At 44.7% G+C, this 27,787-nt stretch overlaps 1 protein-coding gene across 3 annotated transcripts in view; it reads left to right on the plus strand.

Moving 5' to 3' along the window:
- Positions 1-27,787, plus strand: part of ttyh2 (tweety family member 2) — a 120,511-nt gene that overhangs the window by 29,624 nt on the left and 63,100 nt on the right. For all 3 annotated transcript variants that reach the window (XM_055890152.1, XM_055890153.1, XM_055890155.1), the window contains exon 2: positions 7,086-7,258. In XM_055890152.1, coding sequence (XP_055746127.1) covers positions 7,086-7,258 — 173 coding nt within the window. The remainder of the gene's footprint in view (positions 1-7,085; positions 7,259-27,787) is intronic.

A 27,787-nucleotide genomic window follows, 5' to 3' on the forward strand; every position in this document is an offset into this window, starting at 1 on the left:
TCACTCCTCAACAGATGGAGGTGAGGTTGGAGGATTAGGGAGACAGGGCATAATGGGGATTAATCACGATGCAAAAAGGCGTGAGGAATTAAGATAACTAGCCTGGTATGTAAGCATACTGTACGCATTGAGGTATTATGGTTATGAGCTTACATTCAGAACAGCTCCAACTATAATGCCCTCAATAGTATTACAGAACAGGTGACATCATCACAGCATGTAAACAGACAGATGGCTATGGACAGACAGGCAGACAGACAGGAAGACAAGCAGAAAGGCAGACAGGCAGAAAGGCAAACAGACATACAGGCAGGCAGGCAGGCTGGCAGACATACAGCCATACGGACAGACAGATAGACAAATGTAAGATTGACAAAAAGGGTGAGACAGAGAATGAGGCATAATAACAAACATAACAAACAAATCCTACTATTGCTCTCTTGGGTTGCTGTCTGGGTAACTATTCTTGTCCCATCCCCTTCACCTCTCTCTGAAGGAGGGAGGGATGGCGTGATGGAGGGAGGAGGGATGGGGGAGGAATAAGAGAGGGGTATGAGAAAGCACCTGCTCCCCAGATGGAACTGAAGGAAGAAGGGATCCTCTTCTCCTCTCTACTCACCTCTCCCCTCCTCTCATCTCGTCTCCCCTCTCTTTTCCTCTCTACTCTCCCCTCCTCTCTTCTCCTCTCTACTCACCTCTCCCCTCCTCCTCTCATCTCCTTTCCCCTCCTCTCTACTCACCTCTCCCCTCCTCTCTTCTCCTCTCTACTCACCTTTCCCCTCCCCTCCCCTCCCCTCTTCTCCTCTCTACTCACCTCTCCCCTCCTCTCTTCTCCTCTCTACTCACCTCTCCCCTCCTCTCATCTCCCCGCTTCTCATCTCCTCTCCCCTCCTCTCCCCTGCTCTCTTCTCCTCTCTACTCACCTCTCTCCTCCTCTCATCTCCCCGCTTCTACTCTCTACTCACCTCTCCCCTCCTCTCTTCTACTCTCTACTCACCTCTCCCCTCCTCTCTTCTACTCTCTACTCACCTCTCCCCTCCTCTCATCTCCTCTCTACTCACCTCTCCCCTCCTCTCATCTCCTCTCCCCTCCTCTCCCCTCCCCTCCTCTCTTCTCCTCTCTACTCACCCCTCCTCTCTTCTCCTCTCTACTCACCTCTCCCCTCCTCTCATCTCCTCTCCCCACCTCTCATCCCCTCCTCCTCCTCTCTCCTCCTCTCTTATCCTCTCTACTCACCTTTTCCCTCCTCTCCCCTCTACTCTTCTCATCTCCACTCATCTCCTCTCCCCTCCTCATCTCCTCTCATCTCCTCTCCCCTCTCATCTCCTCTCATCTCCTCTCATCTCCTCTCCCCTCATCTCCTCTCCTCTCCTCTCATCTCCTCTCCCCTCTTCTTATCTCCTCTCCCCTCCTCTCATCTCTTCTCATCTCCTCTCCCCTCCTCTCATCTCTTCTCCCTTCCTCTCATCTCCTCTCATCTACTCTCCTCTCATCTCCTCTCCCCTCCTCTCATCTCCTCTCCCCTCCTTTCCTCTCATCTCCTCTCATCTCCTCTACCCTCCTCTCATCTCCTCTCATCTCCTCTCCCCTCCCCTCCTCTCATCTCTTCTCCCCTCCTCTCATCTCCTCTCCCCTCCTCTCATCTCCCCTCCTCTCATCTCCTCTCCCCTCCTCTCCCCTCCTCTCCCCTCATCTCCTCTCCCCTCATCTCCTCTCCCCTCCTCTCCCCTCCTCTCATCTCCTCTCATCTCCTTTCCCCTCCTCTCTTCTCCTCTCATCTCCCCTCCTCTCTTCTCCTCTCCCCTCTTCTCCTCTCATCTCCTCTCCCCACCTCTCCACTCCTCTCATCTCTTCTCCTCTCATCTCCTCTCATCTCCTCTCCCCACCTCTCCACTCCTCTCATCTCTTCTCCTCTCATCTCCTCTCATCTCCTCTCCCCACCTCTCCACTCCTCTCATCTCTTCTCACAGGTTCATAACTACATTTCACTCCTCTGTCTCTTATCCACACACATTCATAAATAACACATTCAAATGATGTGCCATTTATGCAGAATACTTTGCTCTCCTCATTCAATTACATTTCAATCCAATTTAATGGCTTTATTGGCATGGGAAACATATGTTAACATTGCCAGAGCAAGTGAACTAGATAATAAAGAAAAATGAAATAAATAATACAAATGGACAGTAAACATTATACTCACAAAAGTTCCACAAGAATAAAGACATTACAAATGTCATATTATGTGCAAATACTTAAAGTACAAAAGGGAAAAAGAATAAACATAAATATGGGTTGCATTTAAAATGGTGTTTGTTCTTCACTGGTTGACCTTTTCACAAATCTCTCTGCTGTGATGGCACACTGTGGTATTTCACCCAATAGATATGGGAGTTTATCAAAATTGGGTTTGTTCAAATTATTTGTGCATCTGTGTTCTCTGACTGTCGTCACTCAAGCTTCATTCAATCTTTATCTGGATCCTCAAAGGATCAGAGAGTGATGAGTGTCAATGCTGATGCTGTGTGTTTGATGTACCTATGCATCAGTATGCAAACTGAACCAATGCTCAAAGAAATGACTTCTAAAATAGCTGTAGCGAATGAGTTGCCATGCAGAGTGAGTCCCGAGGTTTACTGTGTGTTCTGTTTTTGACATTGACATTGATATCCAGTTATTTAACAGTCTCTCCCCTCGCTCTCCTCTTTTTCTCACACTCTCCTCTATTTAACACTCTCTCCCCTCTCTCTCTCCTCTATTTCTCACTCTCTCCTCTATTTAACACTCTCTCCCCTCTCTCTCTCCTCTATTTCTCACTCTCTCCTCTATTTAACACTCTCTCCCCTCTCTCTCTCCTCTATTTCTCACTCTCTCCTCTATTTAACACTCTCTCCCCTCTCTCTCTCCTCTATTTCTCACTCTCTCCTCTATTTAACACTCTCTCCCCACTCTCTCTCCTCTATTTAACACTCTCTCCCTCTCTCTCCTCTATTTCTCACTCTCTCCTCTATTTAACACTCTCTCCCCTCTCTCTCTCCTCTATTTAACACTCTCTCCCCTCTCTCTCTCCTCTATTTCTCACTCTCTCGTCTATTTAACACTCTCTCCTCTATTTCTCACTCTCTCCTCTATTTAACACTCTCTCCCCTCTCTCTCCTCTTTTTCTCACTCTCTCCTCTATTTAACACTCTCTCCCCTCACTCTCTCCACTATTTAACACTCTCTCCCCTCTCTCTCCTCTATTTAACACTCACTCCCCTCTCTCTCTCCTCTATTTAACACTCTCTCCCCTCTCTCTCTCCTCTATTTCTCACTCTCTCCTCTATTTAACACTCTCTCCCCTCTCTCTCTCCTCTATTTCTCTCTCTCTCCTCTATTTCTCACTCTCTCCTCTATTTAACACTCTCTCCCCTCTCTCTCTCTCCTCTATTTAACACTCTCTCCCCTCTCTCTCCTCTATTTCTCACTCTCTCCTCTATTTAACACTCTCTCCCCTCTCTCTCCTCTATTTAAAACTCTCTCCTGTCTCTCTCTCCTCTATTTAACACTCTCTCCTCTATTTAACACTCTCTCCTCTATTTCTCACTCTCTCCTCTATTTAACACTCTCTTCCCTCTCTCTCTCCTCTATTTCTCACTCTCTCCTCTATTTAACACTCTCTCCCCTCTCTCGCTCCTCTATTTAACACTCGCTCCCCTCTCTCTCCTCTATTTCTCACTCTCTCCTCTATTTAACACTCTCTCCCCTCTCTCTCTCCTCTATTTAACACTCTCTCCCCTCTCTCTCCTCTATTTCTCACTCTCTCCTCTATTTAACACTCTCTCCCCTCTCTCTCTCCTCTATTTAACACTCTCTCCCCTCTCTCTCTCCTCTATTTCTCACTCTCTCCTCTATTTAACACTCTCTCCCCTCTCTCTCTCTCCTCTATTTAACACTCTCTCCCCTCTCTCTCTCCTCTATTTCTCACTCTCTCCTCTATTTAACACTCTCTCCCCTCTCTCTCTCCTCTATTTCTCACTTTCTCCTCTATTTCTCACTCTCTCCTCTATTTAACACTCGCTCCCCTCTCTCCTCTATTTAACACTTTCTCCTCTATTTAACACTCTCTCCCCTCTCTCTCTCCTCTATTTCTCACTCTCTCCTCTATTTCTCACTCTCTCCTCTATTTAACACTCTCTCCCCTCTCTCTCCTCTATTTCTCACTCTCTCCTCTATTTAACACCCTCTCCCCTCTCTCTCTCCTCTATTTAACACTCTCTCCCCTCTCTCTCTCCTCTATTTAACACTCTCTCCCCTCTCTCTCTCCTCTATTTAACACTCTCTCCCCTCTCTCTCTCCTCTATTTCTCACTCTCTCCTCTATTTAACACTCGCTCCCCTCTCTCTCTCCTCTATTTCTCACTCTCTCCTCTATTTAACACTCTCTCCCCTCTCTCTCTCCTCTATTTAACACTCTCTCCCCTCTCTCTCCTCTATTTCTCACTCTCTCCTCTATTTAACACTCTCTCCCCTCTCTCTCTCCTCTATTTCTCACTCTCTCCTCTATTTCTCACTCTCTCCTCTATTTAACACTCTCTCCCCTCTCTCTCCTATATTTCTCACTCTCTCCTCTATTTAACACTCTCTCCCCTCTCTCTCTCCTCTATTTAACACTCTCTCCCCTCTCTCCTCTATTTAACACTCTCTCCCCTCTCTCTCTCCTCTATTTAACACTCTCTCCCCTCTCTCTCTCCTCTATTTCTCACTCTCTCCTCTATTTAACACTCGCTCCCCTCTCTCTCTCCTCTATTTCTCACTCTCTCCTCTATTTAACACTCTCTCCCCTCTCTCTCTCCGCTATTTAACACTCTCGCCCCTCTCTCTCCTCTATTTAACACTCTCTCCCCTCTCTCTCTCCTCTATTTAACACTCTCTCCCCTCTCTCTCTCCTCTATTTAACACTCTCTTCCCTCTCTCTCTCCTCTATTTAACACTCTCTCCTCTATTTAACACTCTCTCCCCTCTCTCTCTCCTCTATTTAACACTCTCTCCCCTCTCTCTCTCCTCTATTTAACACTCTCTCCCCTCTCTCTCTCCTCTATTTCTCACTCTCTCCTCTATTTAACTCTCTCTCCCCTCTCTCTCTCCTCTATTTAACACTCTCTTCCCTCTCTCTCTCCTCTATTTCTCACTCTCTCCTCTATTTCTCACTCTCCTCTATTTAACACTCTCTCCCCTCTCTCTCCTCTATTTCTCACTCTCGCCTCTATTTAACACTCTCTCCCCTCTCTCTCTCCTCTATTTAACACTCTCTCCCCTCTCTCTCTCCTCTATTTAACACTCTCTCCCCTCTCTCTCTCCTCTATTTCTCACTCTCTCCTCTATTTAACACTCGCTCCCCTCTCTCTCTCCTCTATTTCTCACTCTCTCCTCTATTTAACACTCTCTCCCCTCTCTCTCTCCTCTATTTAACACTCTCTCCCCTCTCTCTCCTCTATTTCTCACTCTCTCCTCTATTTAACACTCTCTCCCCTCTCTCTCTCCTCTATTTAACACTCTCTCCCCTCTCTCTCTCCTCTATTTAACACTCTCTCCCCTCTCTCTCTCCTCTATTTAACACTCTCTCCCCTCTCTCTCTCCTCTATTTCTCACTCTCTCCTCTATTTAACTCTCTCTCCCCTCTCTCTCTCCTCTATTTAACACTCTCTTCCCTCTCTCTCTCCTCTATTTCTCACTCTCTCCTCTATTTCTCACTCTCCTCTATTTAACACTCTCTCCCCTCTCTCTCCTCTATTTCTCACTCTCGCCTCTATTTAACACTCTCTCCCCTCTCTCTCTCCTCTATTTAACACTCTCTCCCCTCTCTCTCTCCTCTATTTAACACTCTCTCCCCTCTCTCTCTCCTCTATTTCTCACTCTCTCCTCTATTTAACACTCGCTCCCCTCTCTCTCTCCTCTATTTCTCACTCTCTCCTCTATTTAACACTCTCTCCCCTCTCTCTCTCCTCTATTTAACACTCTCTCCCCTCTCTCTCCTCTATTTCTCACTCTCTCCTCTATTTAACACTCTCTCCCCTCTCTCTCTCCTCTATTTCTCACTCTCTCCTCTATTTAACACTCTCGCCCCTCTCTCTCCTCTATTTAACACTCTCTCCCCTCTCTCTCTCCTCTATTTAACACTCTCTTCCCTCTCTCTCTCCTCTATTTAACACTCTCTCCTCTATTTAACACTCTCTCCCCTCTCTCTCTCTCGTCTATTTAACACTCTCTCCCCTCTCTCTCTCCTCTATTTAACACTCTCTCCCCTCTCTCTCTCCTCTATTTCTCACTCTCTCCTCTATTTAACACTCTCTCCCCTCTCTCTCTCCTCTATTTAACACTCTCTCCCCTCTCTCTCTCCTCTATTTAACACTCTCTCCCCTCTCTCTCTCCTCTATTTCTCACTCTCTCCTCTATTTAACACTCTCTCCCCTCTCTCTCTCCTCTATTTAACACTCTCTCCCCTCTCTCTCTCCTCTATTTAACACTCTCTCCCCTCTCTCTCTCCTCTATTTCTCACTCTCTCCTCTATTTAACACTCTCTCCCCTCTCTCTCTCCTTTATTTAACACTCTCCCCCCTCTCTCTCTCCTCTATTTAACACTCTCTCCCCTCTCTCTCTCCTCTATTTCTCACTCTCTCCTCTATTTAACACTCTCTCCCCTCTCTCTCTCCTCTATTTCTCACTCTCTCCTCTATTTAACACTCTCCCCCCTCTCTCTCTCTCCTCTATTTAACACTCTCTCCCCTCTCTCTCTCCTCTATTTCTCACTCTCTCCTCTATTTAACACTCTCCCTTCTCTCTCTCCTCTATTTCTGACTCTCTCCTCTCTCTATATCTATCTCTCTCTCTCTATATATATATATATATATATATATATATATATATATATATCTGTCTCTCTTTTTCCATCTCTCTCTTCCTCTATCTCTCTCCTCTATCACCCCCCGTCTCTCTTGCTCTCTCTCTCTCTCTTTCTTACTCTTTCTCTCTCGTGCTCTCTCCATCTCTTTCTTTCTCTCTCTTTCACTTTCTCTTAATCTCTCTCTCCATCTCTCCCAATAGTCGTTAATCTTCCTGGGCTGTGTGGCGGCTGCGGGCCTGGGCCTGAATCTGCTCTGTCTGGCTATCTACCTGAGCTGTCTGTGCTGCTGTCGTAAAGACGAGGAGGAGGAGAGCAAGAGGCCCAACTCATGCTGTGTCACCTGGTCCGCCGTCGCCGCTGGACTCATCAGCTGGTGAGAAAGACACTATTACAATTACTAACCGACTTACTGTCTGTGTAGAGTCACCTATGTCATGGTAGTCTTTTATGGGACGAGCGGCGGGCTCATAGTCCTGAGAAAATAGTCCTCATGTCCACAGACAATAGGGTAGATAGGCGGCCGCAGCACTCCAAATGTTTCATTAATAAAAGTCATCAGTGTAAGGGAATTTTGTATTTTTTTCACACAACTTTTAACCTAAATCCAATGACATGGTGACATTTTCTGTTGATTTCACGTTAATTGACAACTGAACCAAATGTAAATCAAAACTAGAAGTTCAACTGACGTCTGTGCCCAGTGGGTTGTTTCCCCTAATCAATGTTGTTTATATCAAGGGAAGTACTTAGAATGACATTAGCTGAAAGAATTCCCTTTGATCAAAGACAAGGAGACAAACAAAGATGTAATTCAAAGAACTTTTCACTACCTCACTCTCTTTGTGGTAAAACTTTACAAAGGCTTGAATTATCTAATAGAATCTGTCCGCCAATAGGGCCTGCGGGGAACCCCTTGGCATGTGGGTTACATCATCTGATCTGTACTGATAAGGTGTCCCAAATGGCACTCTATTCCCTATTTAGTCAAATCATTTTTACTGGGTTTATAGGGCTCTGGTCAAAAGTAGTACACTATGTAGGGAATAGGGTGTCATTAGGGATTCAGGCGAGATGGTCGCCTAATTGAATCTGTTTGGAGGAGTGGGTACTTGTGTCCTCCATCTCGTGACAGTCATCATCTCAGCCCAGTGCTCTGCTCTTATTGAGTTAGGCTGGTCACTGGCATTTCCTCCCGTCAGCCATGACACGCACTCACGCGCAGACACACACACACACGCAAACACACACACAGACTCACAGTGCATTCCAGAAAGTATTCAGACCCCTTTTTTGTTACGTTACAGCTTTATTATAAAATTGATTAAATATATTTTTTTCCTCATCAATCTATACACAATACCCCATCATTTTTACAAAATTATAAAAATGTAAAACTGAAATATCAAATTTACATAAGTATTCAGAACCTTTACTCAGGACTTTGTTGAAGCACTTTTGGCAGCGATTACAGCCTCGTGTCTTCTTGGGTATGACGCTACAAGCTTGGAACACCTGTATTTGGTGAGTTTCTCACATTCTTCTCTGCAGATCCATTCCAGCTCAGTCAGGTTTGATGGGGAGCGTCGCTTCACAGCTATATTCAGGTCTCTCCAGAGATGTTCAATCGGGTTCAAGTCCCTGGCTGGGCCACTCAAGGACATTCAGAGACTTGTCCCAAAGCCACTCCTGCGTTTTCTTGGCTGTGTGCTTCGGGTCGTTGTTCTGTTGGAAGGTGAACCTTCACCCCAGTCTGAGGTCCTGAGCGCTCTGGAGCAGGTTTTCATCAAGGATCTGTCTGTACTTTACTCCGTTAATTTTTCCCTCGAACCTGACTAGTCTCCCAGTCCCTGCCGCTGAAAAACATCCCCACAGCATGATGCTGCCACCACCATGCTTCACCGTAGGGATGGTGCCAGGTTTCCCCAAGACGTGACGCTTGGCATTCAGTCCAAAGAGTTCAATCTTGGTTTCATCAGACCAGAGAATCTTTAGGTGCCTTTTAGCAAACTCCAAGCGGGCTGTCCTGTTCCTTTTACTGAAGAGTGGATTCTGTCTGGCCACTCTACCATAAAGGCCTGATTGGTGGAGTCCTGCAGAGAGGGTTGTCCTCCTGGAAAGTACTCCCATCACAAAGGAACTCTAGAGCTCTGTCAGAGTGACCATTGAGTTCTTGGTCACCTCCCTGACCAAGGCCCTTCTCCCCCGATTGCTCAGTTTGGCCGGGCGGCCAGCTCTAGGAAGGGTCTTGGTGGTTCCAAACTTCTTCCATTTAAGAATGATAGAGGCCACTTTTTTTTGGGAGAATTTCAATGCTGAAGACATTTTCAATGCTGAAGACATCATCGGTACCCTTCCCCAGATGTGTGCCTCGACACAATCCTGTCTCGGAGCTTTCCTTCAACCTCATGGCTTGGTTTTTGCTCTGACATGCACTGTCAACTGTGGGACCTTATATAGACAGGTGTGTGCCTTTTCAAATCATGTCCAATTAATTGCATTTACCACAGGTGGACTCAAATCAAGTTGCAGAAACACCTCAAGGATGATCAATGCAAAGGGTCTGAATACTTATGTAAACAAGGTATTTCTGTTTTTTATTTGGATTTGCAACATTTCAAAAAAACTATTTTTACTTTGTCATTGTGTGGTATTGTGTGTAGATTGGTTAGGATTTGTATGTATTTAATCAGTTTTAGAACAAGTCTGTAACGTAGCAAATTGTGGAATAAGTCACAGGGTCTGAATACTTTCCGAATGCACCGTACATAAATAAATACACACACACCCACACACACACACACACATGTTAAGTGCAGTAGGGTGATCAATGTTAACAGATACCTTATTTAACTATTTCAGTTCACTGCTGTTGATAAAGACCCAAACAGAGGCACAATAATAAATCTCATTGTCTCTAGGCTAGGGTATATTGTTAAACCACACTGACACCACTTTAAGGGATAATCCAGCACAAACCACTTATTCCTTTGATTAAAAGTGTGAAATAGTGTTAAAACCCACAATGCTTGCAGTTAGTCTCTGCCCAGAGTGAGGGCAGAGTATGTTTCTTTCCCACAGAGATACTTTGAGGAGATGGGAAACTCCATTAGAATCGTATTAATGCCAATTGTGTATGTGGCCCATGCGTTGTCAATGGGCCGCGCTGTGCATTCTGGAAGATTCTGGGACAAGGAGAGCTCTCTTTCAATGAGTGAATGGGAAACTATTGAGCACTAGCTCAAAAAACAAACATTAGCATGAATTTCATGAACAAGAAGTACAACATTCAGTGCTAACTGTGCCACCAGAGTCTCTGGGTTCAAGCCCAGGCTCTGTCGTAGCCGGCCACGACCGGGAGGTCCATAGGGCGATGCACAATTGGCCAAGCGTCATCCGGGTTAGGCAGGGTTTGGCCGGTAGGGATATCCTTGTCTCATCGCGCACTAGCATCTCCTGTGGCGGGCCGGGCGCAGTGCACGCTGACCAGGTCGCTAGGTGTTTCCTCTGACACATTGGTGCGGCTGGCTTCCGGGTTGGATGTGCGCTGTGTTAAGAAGCAGTGCGGCTTGGTTGGATTGTGTTTCGGAGGACGCATGGCTCTCGACCTTCGTCTCTCCAAAGTCCGTACGGGAGTTGTAGCGATGAGACAAGACAGTAACTACTAACAATTGGATACCACGAAATTGGGGAGAAAAAGGGGGTAAATAAAAATTCTAAAATATTTTTAAAATGTAATTAAAAAAAGAAATACAACATTGAAAATCTTTTCCAAGATGTGAGATAATTAACTTGTTCTCTGTAATATCGTATAGCTTTGGAATCATGACATTACGTACTTTCGAGGAAAATAGGCAGGTTTCTAGACTCATACCCTGACTTTGAGAAGGGATTGCATGACGATTAGCTTAGCAACTGCATGACGCAGCATGACAACGTGAATGCGATGGGTCGACAGCCAGTTGGGTGGGGCATTTCTCCACTCATTGCCCAATGTGATACCTATCTCCTCCTTTATGTAATATCTCTGTTTCCTACAGACACAGGGCCCATTGCTACTCGGTACTTGAAGGAGAAACGGATTTGAATACTTTGGGACACTTAGATTGAGCACATCTTTTTTTCTTCTTTTCTCCCCAATTTCGTGGTATCCCATTGTTAGTAATTACTATCTTGTCTCATCGCTACAACTCCCGTACGGGCTCGGGAGAGACGAAGGTCGAAAGCCATGCCTCCTCCGAAACACAACCCAACCCGGAAGCCAGCCGCACCAATGTGTCGGAGGAAACACCGTGCACCTGGCGACCTGGTCAGCGTGCACTGCGCCCGGCCCACCACAGGAGTCGCTGGTGCGCGATGAGACAGATGATACCGGCCAAACCCTCCCTAACCCGGACGACGCTAGGCCAATTGTGCGTCGCCCCACGGACCTCCCGGTCGCGGCCGGCTGCGACAGAGCCTGGGCACGAACCCAGAGTCTCTGGTTGCACAGCTAGCGCTGTGATGCAGTGCCCTAGACCACTGCGCCACCCGGGAGCCAGATTGAGCACATCTAAGCGAAATATATACATTCTCATGAGGATATAAACGGATGGATGTGTTCTACACAAGTAGGCCCATACTATCTATTGGCTGATTTTGTGATCTGGAATGGAGGTCATTGTTTTAAAAGCGTTATGAAACGTGATAGTGTGTTATCCCCTGTTTCCAGTGATGGGAATTGTCACTATGGTGCGTTCCTACACGATTATCTGATTTCCACATACGGACCAATTAGAAGATAAATTATGGGTTTTTTATTTTATTTTACCCACTGATGGAACATGTTCTTCAACAAATTGACAGGAGATTTATGATTTTTATTTCTGGGGGTGGATTATCCCTTTAAGGCTGAACAATTATACCCTAATTGTTCACGGTTAAGTGTGTTGTCTGACACATTTACTCTGATTTCTCTCTACTCAGATATCCTGCTTTGTCTCAACTGTACTGCAGTCAGAAGACACTAAGTTAAAAGACACTTACATTTTCATTACGTTGTCACGCCCTGACCTTAGTTATCTCTGTTTTCTTTATTATTTTGGTTAGGTCAGGGTGTGACGAGGGTGGGTATGCTAGTTTTGTATTGTCTAGGGGTTTTTGTATGTCTCGGGGTTTTGGTAGTCTAGGTATATGTATGTCTATGGTGGCCTGAATTGGTTCCCAATCAGAGGCAGCTGTTTATCGTTGTCTCTGATTGGGGATCATATTTAGGTTGCCATTTCCCTTTTGGTTTTGTGGGTTCTTGATCTATGTTTAGTTGCCTGTCTGCACTATCCATATAAGCTTCACTGTTTGTTCTTTTAATAAAGAAGAATGTACGCTTACCACGCTGCGCCTTGATCTCCTCCTTACGACGGCCGTGACATACGTGTGACTGCATTATTTAAGCCTGTTGCCTAAAATGGAGAGTGGGTCAACTGTACCACTCCCTCTCTTTTTAACAAGTTATTTAACAAGTTATTATTATTTTGGGATGGTGCATGCAAGCCATCAGCCCTGGCCTGGACAAGGTAGGATAAGTGTCTTTAAGCTCTTGGTTCCCAACATGTTCAACCAGGGATCTCCCAAAGGAATATATTCTTTACACAAAAGGCTGAACATGTTAGCTTCACTCATTAGAAGACTTTTCAACATCAAAAAGACTGTTGCAACAGATATCAATGAAGACATGAAAGGCTTTTCTGACTTCCATGAATGGAAATGTTGCTTCAGTTAGTCTTTTTTATAATATCACTTCAATGTCAAACACGAGGGTGTTTTTTCCTCTGACGACACTGCTTTGAGTTGTCTGTATCATCCTCTCTGATTCGCTGAGCGTCTTTTCCAAATGTGATAATAGTGTGTGTGTCCCAAATGGTACCCTATTCCCTATGTAGTGCACTACTTTTGACCAGGGCCCGTAGGGCTCTGTTCAGAAGTAGTGCACTGTATAGGGAATAGGGTAATATTTGACATACATCCAAACAAACAGCAATTGAGCCATCTGTTCTCATAGTAATTAAGTCTCCTAGCAGCTAATGTGATTTTTATTGTGGGTTCTCCAGGTTGTGGACTGACTTTGGCTCTGGGCTGTCTATAGATGGAGTCTTTTGTAATATTATTACAGTGGCCAGATCCTGGTTAGTTGTCTCCTTCAATGCCTGTGTGAAATGAGATAGATGTCTCTAGAGAGAGTCATCCTAACAGGCAGTTAGGAAAGCTAAGGCTAGCTTTTTCAAACAGAAATGTGCATCCTGTAGTACTAACTCAAAAAAGTTCTGGGATACTGTAAAGTCCATGGAGAATAAGAGCACCTCCTCCCAGCTGCCCACTGCTCTGAGGCTAGGAAACACTGTTACCACTGATAAATCGACTATAATTGAGAATTTCAATAAGCATTTCTCTACGTCTGGCCATGCTTTCCACCTGGCTACCCCTACCACGGTCAACTGCCCGGCACCCTCCACAGCAACCCGCCAAAGCCCCCACCAGTTCTCCTTCACCCAAATCCAGATAGCTGATGTTCTGAAAGAGCTGCAACATCTGGACCCCTACAAATCAGCTGGGCTAGACAATCTGGACCCTCTCTTTCTAAAATTATCTGCCGAAATTGTTGCAACCCCTTTTACTAGCCTGTTCAACCTCTCTTTCGTATCGTCTGAGATTCCCAAAGATTGGAAAGCTGCCACGGTCATCCCCCTCTTCAAAGGGGGTGAAACTCTAGACCCAAACTGCTACAGACCTATATCTATCCTACCCTGTCTTTCTAAGGTCTTCGAAAGCCAAGTTAACAAACAGATTACCGACCATTTCGAATCCCATCGTACCTTCTCCGCTATGCAATCTGGTTTCAGAGCTGGTCATGGGTGCACCTCAACCACGCTCAAGGTCCTAAACGATATCATAACCGCCATCGATAAGAAACATTACTTTGCAACCGTATTCATTGAACTGGCCAAGGCTTTCGACTCTGTCAATCACCACATTCTTATTGGCAGACTCGACAGCCTTGGTTTCTCAAATGATTGCCTCGCCTGGTTTACCAACTACTTTTCTGATAGTTCAGTGTGTCAAATCGGAGGGCCTGTTGTCCGCACCTCTGGCAGTCTCTATGGGTGTGCCACAGGGTTCAATTCTCGGGCTGATTCTCTTCTCTGTATACATCTTGCTGCTGGTGATTCTCTGATCCACCTCTACGCAGACAAAACCATTCTGTATACTTCTGTCCCCTGCTTGGACACTGTTAACTAACCTACAGACAAGCTTCAATGCCATACAACTCTACTTCCGTGGCCTCCAACTGCTCTTAAATGCAAGTAAAACTAAATGCATGCTATTCAATCGACCACTGCCCGCACCTGCTCGCCCGTCCAGCATCACTACTCTGGACGGCTCTGACTTGGAATACGTGGACAACTACAAATACTTAGGTGTCTGGTTAGACTGTAAACTTTCCTTCCAGACTCACATTAAACATCTCCAATCCAAAATTAAATCTAGAATCGGCTTCCTATTTCGCAACAAGCATCCTTCACTCATCCTGCCAAACATACCCTCGTAAAACTGACTATCCTACCGATCCTCGACTTCGGTGATGTCATACATAAAATAGCCTCCAACACTCTCCTCAACAAACTGGATGCAGTCTATCACAGTGCCATCCGTTTTGTCACCAAAGCCCCATACACTACCCACCATTGTGACCTGTACGCTCTCGTTGGTTGGCCCTCGCTTCATACTCGTCGCCAAACCCACTGGCTACAGGTTATCTACAAGTCTGCTAGGTAAAGCCCCTGTCACGTTCCTGACCTGTTTTCCTTGTTTTTGTATGTGTTTTAGTTGGTCAGGGCGTGAGTTGGGGTGGGCATTCTATGTTATGTGTTTCTATGTTGGGTTAAATGTGTTGCCTGATATGGTTCTCAATTAGAGGCAGGTGTTTGACGTTTCCTCTGATTGAGAACCATGTTAAGGTAGGCTGTTCTCACTGTTTATTTGTGGGTGATTGTTCCTGTGTCTGTGTCTGTTGCACCACACGGGACTGTTTCGTTTGTTCGTTCGTTTGGCTAGTCTTTCCTGTTCGTGCGTTCTTCGTGTCATTATGTAAGTTCTCAAGTTCAGGTCTGTCTACGTCGTTTGTTGTTTTGTAGTTTGTGTAAGAGTTTTCGTGTTTCGTCTTTCTTTAATAAATATCCTTTATGTCTGCATACAACGCTGCGTTTTGGTCCGACCCTTACTCCTCCTCCTTATTCGCGGAGGATGCATTAGACAGCCGTTACATCCCCGCCTTATCTCAGCTCACTGGTCACCATAGCAGCACCCACTCGTAGCACGTGCTCCAGCAGGTATATCTCCCTGGTCACCCCCAAAGCCAATTCCTCATTTGACCGCCTTTCCTTCCAGTTCTCTGCTGCCAATGACTGGAACGAACTGCAAAAATCTCTGAAGCTGGAGAGTTATATCTCCCTCACTAGCTTTAAGCACCAGCTGTCAGAGCAGCTCACAGATCACTGCACCTGTACATAGCCCATCTGTAAACAGCCCATCTGTCTACCTACCTCATCCCCATACTGTATTTATTTATTTATCTTGCTCCTTTGCACCCCAGTATTTCTACTTGCACATTCATCTTCTGCACATCTACCATTCCAGTGTTTGATTGCTATATTGTAATTACTTCGCCACCATGGCCTATTTATTGCCTTACCTCCCTTTTTTACCTCATTTGCACTCACTGTATATAGACTTTTATTTTTATTTTGTTCTACTGTATTATTGACTGTATGTTTTGTTTATTCCATGTGTAACTGTATTGTTGTATGTGTCGAATTGCTATGCTTTATCTTGGCCAGGTCACAGTTGCAAATGAGAACTTGTTCTCAACTAGCCTACCTGACTAAATAAATGTGAAATAAATAAAATCTAATTATTCATTGTATAATGAACATGATGGGAGACAGAGAGCTGGTTTCAAGCACAGGGCGCAGCAGGTGTTTATTTGTAAAGGACCACAGGAGGAGGCAGGTAGCTGCGTCCAGGGGCAGGCAGAAGGTCATACACAGGGGGTCCAAAAAGGCTAAAGTACAGGCAGGGAATAGGCAAAAGGCGTCATTAGTGAGGCAGGCCATAACTATCATACACGGGAGGATTAAATCACAGGAAACCCAGCGCTCCAACTAGAAGTGTGTCACAAAACAAACAATACCTCACAATGATGGGGTGCAAAAAACTGAACTAAATAGTGTCTGATAATGACATACAGGTGTGTGAACAGGTGATCAGAATTCAGGTGATTGGGATCAGGAGTGTGAGCTGTGTTCAGGGGATCTACGTGTTTGAGAGTGAGTTGGAAGCAGACGTTACACATTGGGGCTCCTTTTGTTTTGAAACTGGTGTAGCGAACAGATACTAATCCCGTTACATTGTCCCTTTGTGTCTGGGGGAGATTTAAAGAGCTTATGTGAATATACTTAATACGTGTAGACAGACTAGTTCTCTATTTTCACATGAATTGTGTGACTGTGATTGCATTACACTTTTATTATGACTTATTCAACAGTTGATGGTAGTGATAGTCTGATGGTAGTGACATAAAAAAAGCGTGATGGTGCCAGAGATGATGGCTGCCATTTTATTGGCTCTTAACCAACCGGTGATCCTCACCGGCAAACCTACTGTTCCTCTGGAGCTAGGAGAGAGGAGCTCTCACTCTTACCGCCCTGTGTTGTTTATTAGTCTTTGTATGTGGCATAAAATAAGGATTTGACCTGGATGTCACCATAAGGACTACCATAAGGACTATTTCAGGTAGATTGTAGATCTATTTTTTTGTTGCATTGTTTGTTACTTATTTTGTACATAATGTTGCTGCTACTGTCTCTTATGACCGAAAAGAGCTTCTGGACATCAGAACAGCGAATACTGGCGGAGCTAGCATGTTGGAGTGAACGGCTGCGTGTGAGAGGCTCCTGCAACTTTTTTGCGAAATAATCTAACTTAACCTACTTTATGATACTTTTTACAACAAATGTTTCTTTCTAATACAACATCGTAACTTTCTGTGTAAAAATGCCGAGTAATAAGCGACCAAAGGACAATAAATCCACATCGGAGGCCTACTCCACACCAAACAACGAGACAGACATGGCGGAAGGCACAGGCAACAACGTGACACTTAAAGAACTTACCCAGGCTTTGGGAGAACTACGTGTTGCTTTAGCTGAGGATCTTAAGGCTACTATTGCTGAACTGGACACCAAAATCGAGGGCACCATTCGAGCGGTCGCTTCGCAGGGCCAGAGTATTGTGGACCTTGAGAGGGCTTCTGAATTCAGCGCTGGTAGGATCGACGAGTTAGAGAAGCTGTGCTCGTCACTACAGGGTACTGTGCAGAGGCTTTCTGTGAAAGTGGTCGACCTGGAGGACCGTTCCAGACGTAATAACCTTCGCGTTGTTGGTCTGGCAGAGGGGGTAGAGGCGGGCTCTCGCCCCACCGACTTCTTCGCCAAGCTATTGAAGGATGCAATGGGATCGGACGTTTTGGCTTCGGACCCCCAGCTGGACCGTGCACATCGCGCCCCTGTCCCAGTGCCTGGACCGGGTCAACGCCCTCGCCCAGTAATCATCTGTTGTCACAGTTTCAAGACCAAGGATCTTATCCTGCGCGAGGCCCGAATGAGGGGCAACCTGTTACATAAAGGGCACCCCTTCCGTGTCTATGATGATTATGCGCCCGATGTGGCAAAAGACCGTGGCGGCTACAGAGATGTCATGGCCAAACTCTACAAACTCCATCTTCGCCCAGCCTTGCTCTTCCCTGCAAGACTAAGAGTTACCCCGCCCTCCGCTGAGAAGATTTGGCTCTCCTCGGTTTTGGACGCAGAGAAGTTTATCCGGGAACATACGCCAATCCCCCGTACAGGTTAGAGTGCCTTGTCATTGTGTGTTAGGGTCTGCTCATGGAATCGAATCCATACTAAACCATAACGGGTGAAACCGTATTGAACGGTCTCAACAAGGGCTACCGAACATGTAAGATGCTGTGGAGGGCGGTCTTGGCTCTCAATTAAAGTCACTTTCATTCTGGCTGTGTTCAGAGCGATGCCTATTTAGGATGCCTTCCAGGTTTGATCATTGACACTTTCGGATGAATATACTTATATTCCCCCCATTTTTTTTTTTGTTTTGTTTTGTTTCGTTATTTATTTTTTAATTCTTACATTTATTGTTATTACAATACCATTTATTTAAAGCTTGCAGGGGACTGGGGGTGATGGTGGGGAAGGGGCAGACACAGACACCTGGATAGCAAGTTGATGTTTTGTGCCGTTCTGCCTTTGATATAGCCGAGGGCCGCTCTCCCGATTAGATCCCTACCAGCCCTCTGTAGTGTCTACGTAGGTGTGCGTACATATAATTATTATTTGTACTTTATAATTATTTTCTCTTAGCATTTTACTATTATGTATGTGTATATTTTAAATTAGTGTAGATTATTACTCTGGGGCATGAATGTTTCTGTATGTATGGGTATGTATGTGTATATGCGCATATGTATATATGTATGGGTGTGTGTGTGTGTATATGTATATATATATATTTTTAAATATATACCTTTATATGTATTTTTTGGGGATGTGTGTGTATGTGTTTGTATGTATGTATGTGTATGTGTATGTATATATATATATATATATGTGTGTATATATATGTATGTATATATATATATATATATATATATATATGTATATGGGTAAGTATGTGTATGTGTGTGTATGTATACATGTATATAACCTTTTTATTTATTTATTTTCTGACTGGGGGATACGTTTAATTTAGAAAAATTCTTGTTTCCGATCTAACCCACAATATGTAAATGTACGGCTGTCTAAGTTGGTTGCTGATGGTTCATGTTTAGACCGGCAGTGCTTAGCAAAATAATCTTGTGATGCTATATCTTGCTTATCTCAGGGATAGATAGACCCAAGATGACGCTTAAGTGCGCAATATGTTTAGGTTGCAACTTATTCTCTTTAGGTTTATTAGATGCTAATTGGACACTTTATTCGCGGGAGCCTCCTCAGTTCATATGTTAGTAGAAGTTCTAGGATAGTGAGAGGTGAACGTACAGTTGGGATTTTATTTTTGTTTCACCTCTTGTTCGAGGTCGCGCCGTGCTTTTTTGGCATCGGCCAGACAATGTGTTTATTATTTTTATTTTAATTTTATTTTCTCTCCTATTTGTGTATGCCTTTTAAAGGTGGGTTGATCGGGGGGGTAAATAGTGGGGAAAGTAGGGGAACAGGGTGGGAAGTAAAGGGGCTTGCAGGGGGGGAGGGGCTGGTTGGATACTGCTCGGGTGTAGCTGCTACATATGCTGATCGTGATGGTTTGGTGCGCTTTCTTACCTTTTTATTGAGTTACAAGTTATGCAGGCCACCATAGGAACTACAAATGAGAGGGGGGCGGGGCTCACATTCACTTCCTGGAATGTCAAGGGCTTAAACGAACCAATTAAGAGAGGCAAGGTCCTAGCCCACTTGAAAGCACTCTCGTCTGATATCATATTTTTGCAAGAAACCCATCTGAAAAATAATTCTCACAGCAGACTTAAATGTAGGTGGGTGGGGCAAGTGTATCACTCTAACTTCTCTGCCAAAACGAGAGGCACAGCGATTCTGGTACGGAAAGGAATTCCCTTTCTACATAAAACCACTATTGTGGATAAAGAGGGTCGTTATGTGATCGTAATAGGAGAGATCCACTCTACTTCTGTAACTCTACTAAATATCTATGGGCCAAACATTGATAACCCCTCTTTTTTCAAAAGAGTCCTTGCCCTGATTCCAGATATCTCCCATACTAACCTGATCATTGGAGGGGACCTTAACTGCGTGCTAGACCAATATTTGGACAGATCCTCTACCCGGCGAACCCCCACCTCCTATTCAAGTGAATTCTTGAATACCTGCATAAAGAATTCGAACTTATTTGATATATGGAGGATCACTAACCCTACGGGTAGGGAATACTCCTTTCACTCTCATGTTCACAATGTTTATACTCGAATTGACTACTTTTTGGTTGATGCTAAACTACTCCCCTATACCTGTACTGTGAAGTATCTTGATATTATAATCTCGGACCACAGTCCACTCACCTTCTCCCTGAGATTGGGTGACATGTTACCAAACTAGAGGGTCTGGAGGTTAAATCCTCAGCTCCTCACAGAACCAACATTCTGTGAACATCTTAAAGACCAAATAACATTTTTCTTTGACACCAACGACAACACAGAGACTTCCCCAGCATTACTGTGGGAAACACTTAAGGCTTATTTGAGAGGCTGTATCATCTCCTATCAGACTGCCAGGAGTAGGCAAAACAAGGGAAAATTGGTAGAACTGGAGGGACAAATTCACTTACTGGATAGGGAGAATGCTAGACATCCATCTATGGAGAAACATAAAAAAATTACCTCTTTAAAATTTGAATATAATCAGACTCTCTCAGCTAAAATTGCTAAATCTTTTCTCTACGCCAAGCAAAAATATTTTGAGTTTGGTGACAAACCACACAAATTACTCGCCAGACAACTTCGAAAAATTGTGAGTGACCGAATGATTCACAAAGTTAAATCTGCATCTGGGGAATTACTCTCTTCCCCCAAAGACATCAATGACAGATTCCGTCAGTTTTATGAGACTCTATATACATCTAAAGCCGATTCTAACCCCTTAATTATGCAAAACTTTTTGGATGACTGTGATCTTCCTGCCCTGAACCAGGAAGATTCTAACTTCCTGAATAAGGAAATATCTCTTGAAGAAATTCGAGAAACAATCAAAACTCTAAAGAGTGGCAAGACCCCGGGCCCAGATGGATACCCGGGTGAATTCTATAAAACATTCAGCAACATGCTCTCTCCCTACCTGCACAAAATGTTGGTTCAGTCCAGAGAGGATGGAGCTCTCCCATCTACTTTGGATGAAGCATTCATTACAGTTATACATAAGAAGGGTAAAGATCCGGAAGAGGTAGGGTCGTACAGACCAATATCCCTCCTCAATACAGACCAAAAGATTTTAGCAAAAACCCTGGCTAACAGGCTTAGCACTTTAATTGGCAAACTGGTCCATTCGGACCAGACCGGCTTTATCCCGAACAGAAACTCATTCTTCAATCTCAGGCGCCTCTTCAACATTATGTATTCTCAGAGGTTACCAAACGTAGACCTTGGGAACGCTAAGCCTTCCATGTTTGACGGATGCATAAAAACATCCCCCACCTCAGACAAACTGATATCTCGTTTATATGATTCTTTTCAATCGGTTAGCACACCCTCTACAGATGCCATTAAGGCAAAATGGGAGGAAGAACTAGGGACTGACATTTCGATGGCAGACTGGGAAGATAGCTTGGAGTATATCCACACCTGCTCCATTAACTCCAGACATCGGCTCATACAATTCAAGGTATTACACAGATTACACTATTCCAAAACCAAACTGCATAGGATATTTCCTGATACATCCCCTATGTGTGATAAATGTCAGGCTGCACAGGGTACACTTCTCCACTGCTTTGCCCTATGCTCTAGCTTGCATGGTTACTGGTGTGGAATTTTTAGGATCCTCTCTGAAGTTCTGGAGACTTCAATTGACCCAGACCCGCTTCTGATAATCCTGGGAGTGTCTGATTCCCTAATCGGACTAACCAACCCCCAAAAACAACTCATCTCTTACAGTCTCATTCCGGCAAAAAAACTAATCTTGTTGTTCTGGAAAAAGAGGGAAGCGCCCACTACCAAATTATGGCTCAGCGAATTGGCAAACACTGTACACTTAGAAAGGATTAGATATATTCTGAACAATAATTTATTAACATTTGATCAGATCTGGCAGCCTTTCCTCTCTTACTTGGACCATTCGGCGCTGTGAATTTGTACTTTTTAACGCACTCTCCATTGTAATATTTTAATCCACCTCTGGGCAGCACGTGCTGGCACCGCCACCCGAGCAGCGGGGAGGGGTATAAGGGGAAGGGATAAAGGGAGGGAGGGATAAAGGGGGGGAATAAGGGGGGGGTGACACCCACCCTCTTTCTTTCTACCTGTCCTTGTTTTGTATGTCTTGTTTTGTAATAATTGTTTTGCACCCAGAACTCTGGATCTTTTTATTTCTGTCTGCTCTTTTATGTTTAGTTAAAAATTGTATACCTGCCTTTCATACCTATACACCATTCCTGTGTGTGTTCAATAAAAAATATTTGAACGAGAACAGCGAATACTCACCTCAAATTAGACGAAGAATTTTTTTTTAATGAGTCGGACGCGAAGGATATACTCCAAACACCCGACAGGCCCTCATCCCCATCATTCGCTGGAGAAAGAAACAGAAATTTAGCAGAAAGAGATTGGGGTGTCTTGTGAGGATCTGGCGATGAGTGTCTAATCTGCCTTTGCCATCTATATTGTTAGCCAACGTTCAATCGCTGGAAAATAAATGGGACAAACAGAAAGCATGTATATCCTTCCAACCGGACATTAAAAACTGTAATATCTTATGTTTCACAGAGTCGTGGCTGAATGACGACATTAATAACATACATGTGGCGGGTTATACACTATTGGCAGGATAGAACAGCAGCCTCTGGTAAGACACGGGGCGGCGGCGGCCTATGTATATTTGTAAACAACAGCTGGTGCACGATATCTAAGGAAGACTCGAGGTTTTGCTGTAGACCACACTATCTACCTTGAGAGTTTTCATCTGTATTTTTCGTAGCTGTCTACATACCACCACAGACTGACGCTGGCACTAAAACCGCACTCAATGAGCTCTATACTGCCATAAGCAAACAGGAAAACACTCATCCAGAGGCTGTGATCCTAGTGGTCAGGGACTTTAATGCAGGGAAACTTAAATCCGTTTCACCTAATTCTATCCTCCTGATTCCTGCTTACAAGCGAAAATTAAAGCAGGAATCACCAGTGACTCGGTCTATAAAGTTGTCAGATGAAGCAGATGCTAAGCTACAGGACTGTTTTGCTAGCACAGACTGGAATATGTTCTGTGATTCTTCGCATGGCATTGAGGAGTACACCACATCAGCCACTGGTTTCATCAAGTGCATCGATGACGTCATCCCCACAGTGACTATACGTACATGCCCCAACCAGAAGCCATAGATTACAGGCAACATTTGCGCTGAGCTACAGGGTAGAGCAGCCGCTTTGAAGGAACTCTAACCCGGAAGCTTATAAGAAATCCCACTATGCCCTCCAACGAACCATCAAACAGGCAAAGCGTCAATTCAAGACTAAGATTGAATCAAACTACACCGGCTCCGATGCTCATCGGATGTGGCAGGGCTTGCATACTATTACAGACTACAAAGGGAAGAACAGCCGAGAGCTGCCCAGTGACACGACCAGACGAGCTAAACTACTTCTATGCTTTCTTCGAGGTAAATAACACTGAAACATGCATGAGAGCATCAGCTGTTCCGGATGACTGTGTGATCTGCAACCAATGTAAGACCTTTAAACAGGTCAACATTCACAAGGCCGCAGGGCCAGACGGATTACCAGGGCGTGTACTCCGAGCATGCGCTGACCAACTGGCAAGTGTCTTCACTGACATTTTCAATCTCTCCCTGTCTGAATCTGTAATATCAACATGTTTCCAGCAGACCACCATAGTCCCTGTGCCCAAGAAAACTAAGGTAACCTGCCTAAATGACTACCGACAAGTAGCACTCACGTCTGTAGCCATGAAGTGCTTCGAAAGGCTGGTCATGGCTCACATCAACAGCATCATCCCAGATACCATAGACTCACTCCAATTTGCATACCGCCCCACCTGGACAAAAGGAACACCTGTGTGAGAATGCTATTCATTGACTACAGCTCAGCGTTCAACACCATAGTGCCCTCAAAGCTCATCAATAAGCTAAGGACCCTGGGACTGAACACTTCCCTCTGCAACTGGATCCTGAACTTCTTGATGGGCCACACCCAGGTGGTAAGGGTAGGTATCAACACATCAGCCATGCTGATCCTCAACACAGGGGCCTCTCACACAGGGGGGTGCGTGCTCAGTCCCCTTCTGTACTCCCTGTTCACTCATGACTGCACGGCCAGGCACGACTCCAACACCATCATTAAATTTGCCGATGACACAACAGGCCTTCTCCCTCAACGTAATCAAGACTAAGGAGATGATTGTGGACTACAGGAAAAGGAGGACCAAGCACGCCCCCATTCTCATCGACGGGGCTGTAGTGGAGCAGGTTGAGAGCTTCAAGTTCCTTGGCGTCCACATCACCAACAAACTAACATGGCCCAAGCACACCAAGACAGTCGTGAAGAGTTTCACGACAAAACCTATTCCCTATCAGGAGACTGAAAAGATTTGGCATGGGTCCTAATTTCCTCAAAAGGTTCCAAGTTGCACCACCGAGAGGATCCTGACGGGTTGCATCACTGCCTGGTATGGCAACTGTTCGGCCTCCGACTGCAAGGCACTACAGAGGGTAGTGGGTAGGGCCCAGTACAACACCGGGGCCAAGCTTCCTGCCATCCAGGACCTCTATACCAGGCGGTGTCAGAGGAAGGCCCTAAAAATTGTCAGAGACTCCAGCCACCCTAGTCATAGACTGTTCTCTCTGCTACCGCACAGCAAGTGGTACCGGAGCGCCAAGTCTAGGTCCAATAGGCTACTAAACAGCTTATACCCCCAAGAAATAAGACTCCTGAACATCTAATCAAATGTCTACCCAGACTATTTGCATTGTCTCCCCCCCCCCACTCCCCCCCCCCTCTTTTACGCTGCTACTCTCTGTCATTATCTATGCATAGTCACTTTAATAACTCTACCTACATGTACATATTACCTCGACACCGGTGCCACAGCACATTGACTCTGTACCAGTACCCCCTGTATATAGCCCCACTTATTGTTATTTTACTGCTGCTCTTTAATTATTTGTTATTTTTATCTCTTACTTTTTTTAGTTATTTTCTTAACTGCATTGTCGGTTAAGGGCTTGTAAGTAAGCATTTCACTGTAACATGTGACAAATAACATTTGATTTGATTTACTGTAACTACTAACTAGACAACAGAGAAAGAGTATCATGGTGCATTTCCAATGAAGATTTACCCAGGTATTTTACCTAGAAAGCCTCAGACTTTTGTGTTTCCAGCTCCACAGCCCGGCTCCTGGGACTCACTGGGCCTTGACCTCAGTGGACCTGCTCTGACTTGAGGCCAAGGCAAGGCCGCTGGGGCTTTTCAGGCAGCATTTACATAACAATGGCTAACTGTAAACATGGGTTTACATCTTCGATGGTTAACACCTTCTCACAAACCAATTGTTTTGATTATGCAGAGTTTGTTGGTACTGCTCTTCACTGTCAGCCCTAGCTACGGAAACACAATTCCCCCACAATAACATAAGTGTGTATACACTAGTGTAAGACTGGTGTTGCAGTTGAAAAGCAGCAGAGAATTAATGAAGGTGTCCCCCACTCTCTCTCTCAATTACAATTCAATTTAAGGGGCTTTATTGGCATGGGAAACATATGTTTACATTGTCAAAGCAAGTGAAGTAGATAATTAACTAAAGTGAAATAAACAATAAAAATGAACAGTAAACATTACACTCACAAAAGTTCCAAACGAAATAAAGACATGTCATATGTCATATTATGTCTATATACAGTGTTGTAACGATGTGCAAAAAGTACCAAAGAGAAAATAAATAAACATAAATATGGATTGTATTTACAATGGTGTTTGTTCTTCACTGTTAGCCCTTTTCTTGTGGCAACAGGTCACACATCTTGCTGCTGTGATGGCACACGGGGGGGTTTCACCCAAAAGATATGGGAGTTTATCAAAATTGGATTTGTTATTGAATTCTTTGTGGGTCTGTGTAATCTGAGGGAAGTATGTGTCTCTAATATGGTCATACATTTGGCAGGAGGTTAAGAAGTGCAGCTCAGTTTCCAGCACATTTTGTGGGAGGTGAACAGATAGCCTGTCTTCTCTTGAGAGCCAGATCTGCCTACGGCGACCTTTCTCAATAGCAAGGCTAATGCTCACTGAGTCTGTACATAGTCAAAGCTTTCCTTACATTTTGGGTCGGTCACTATGGTCAGGTATTCTTCCACTGTGTACTCTCTGGTTAGGGGCAAATAGCATTCTAGTTTGCTCTGTTTTTTTGTTAATTATTTCCAATGTGTCAAGTAATTATCTTTTTGTTTGCTCATGATTTGGTTGGGTCTAATTGTGTTGCTGTCCTGGGGCTTTGTGGGGTTTGTTTGTGAACAGAGCCCCCGTATCAGCTTGCTTAGGGGACTCTTCTCCAGGTTCTTCATCTCTCTGTAGGTGATGGCATTGTTATGGAAGGTTTGGGAATCGTTTCGTTTTAGGTGGTTGTAGAATTTAACGGCTCTTTTCTGGAGTTTGATAATCAGCGGGTATCGGCCTAATTCTGCTTTGCGTGCATTATTTGGTATTTTACGTTGTACACTGAGGATATTTTAGAAGAATTCTGCATGCAATGGGATCTATAAAGGATTCAAGTATTTTTTGCCAGATCCTCATTGGTATGTCGAATTTTATGTTCCTTTTGATTGCATAGAAAGCCCATCTTGCCTTGTCTCTCAGATCGTTCACAGTTTTGTGGAAGTTACCTGTGGCACTGATGTCTCTCTCCCTCCCCCTCTCCTTCCCTCCCTCCATCCCTCCTCTCCTTACTACAGTATCTGATTATGCTTGGCACATGCTAGCTGCTAATCTGTTGTGACGTACTGTAATTGATGTCTGTTACGCCACATGTAGCAGCTGGCTGGTAGTTGTGGGTATGTGTAGTGCTGGCTCTGTGTAGTACTGGGTCCGGTCCTGTCCTGTCCTGTCCTGCCTGGCTCTGCCTTCCATCATTAGCACACAAGCGCTACCCAATTAGCCCCACATAGCTGGCCCTATATGGAGGCTGTGGGTGACGCTGTGGACATCTGGACCAGACCTGGGTTCAAATAGTATTTGTTTTCTTTGAATTACAGAGTGTTTGATTGAGCCTGGCTGGAGTGTCGGATGGACTGCCAAACAATTACTACTTGAACCTATGTCTGATCTGGTCTTAGACCAATAACACCAGAGCCGTTCAAGTACAGTTACCGCAAATAAAATAAAATGTTTTTTGTTACATGCGCCGAAAACAACAGGCAACCTTATCGTGAAATTCTTACTTACTGTAAGAAATACAATAGCGTGGCTATAAACAGGGAGTACCAGTACCGAGTCAATGTGGGGGTACAAGTTAGTCAAGGTCAATTAGATAATATGTACATGTAGCACAGGAGGTTGGTGGCACCTTAATTGGTAAGAACGGACTCATGGTAATGGCTGGAGCAGAATGAGTTGAATGTTATCAAATACATCAAAAGCATGTTTTCCATGTGTTCGATGACATTCCATTTACTCCATTCCAGCCAATAGTATGAACCGTCCTCCCCTCAGCAGCCTCCACTGACATGTTGGTAGGGGTAAAGTGACTATTCATAGATAATAATCACCAAGTAGTAGGGGGGGGTCAATGCAAATAGTCCGGGTAGCTATTTGATTAGCTGTTCAGTAGTCTTATGGCTTCGGGGTAGAAGCTGTTAAGAAGCCTTTTGGACCTGGACTTGGCGATCCGGTACTGCTTGCTGTGCGGTAGCAGAGAAAACAGTCTATGACTAGGGTGGCTGGAGTCTTTGACAATTTTTAGGGCCTTCCTCTGACATTGCCTGGAATAGAGGTCCTGGATGGCAGGAAGCTTGGCCTCTGATGTACTGGGCTGTATGCACTACCCTCTGTAGTGCCTTGTGGTTGGAGGCT

This window comes from Salvelinus fontinalis, chromosome 30 (assembly GCF_029448725.1).
Source record: "Salvelinus fontinalis isolate EN_2023a chromosome 30, ASM2944872v1, whole genome shotgun sequence".
Classification (NCBI taxonomy): Eukaryota; Metazoa; Chordata; class Actinopteri; order Salmoniformes; family Salmonidae; genus Salvelinus; species Salvelinus fontinalis.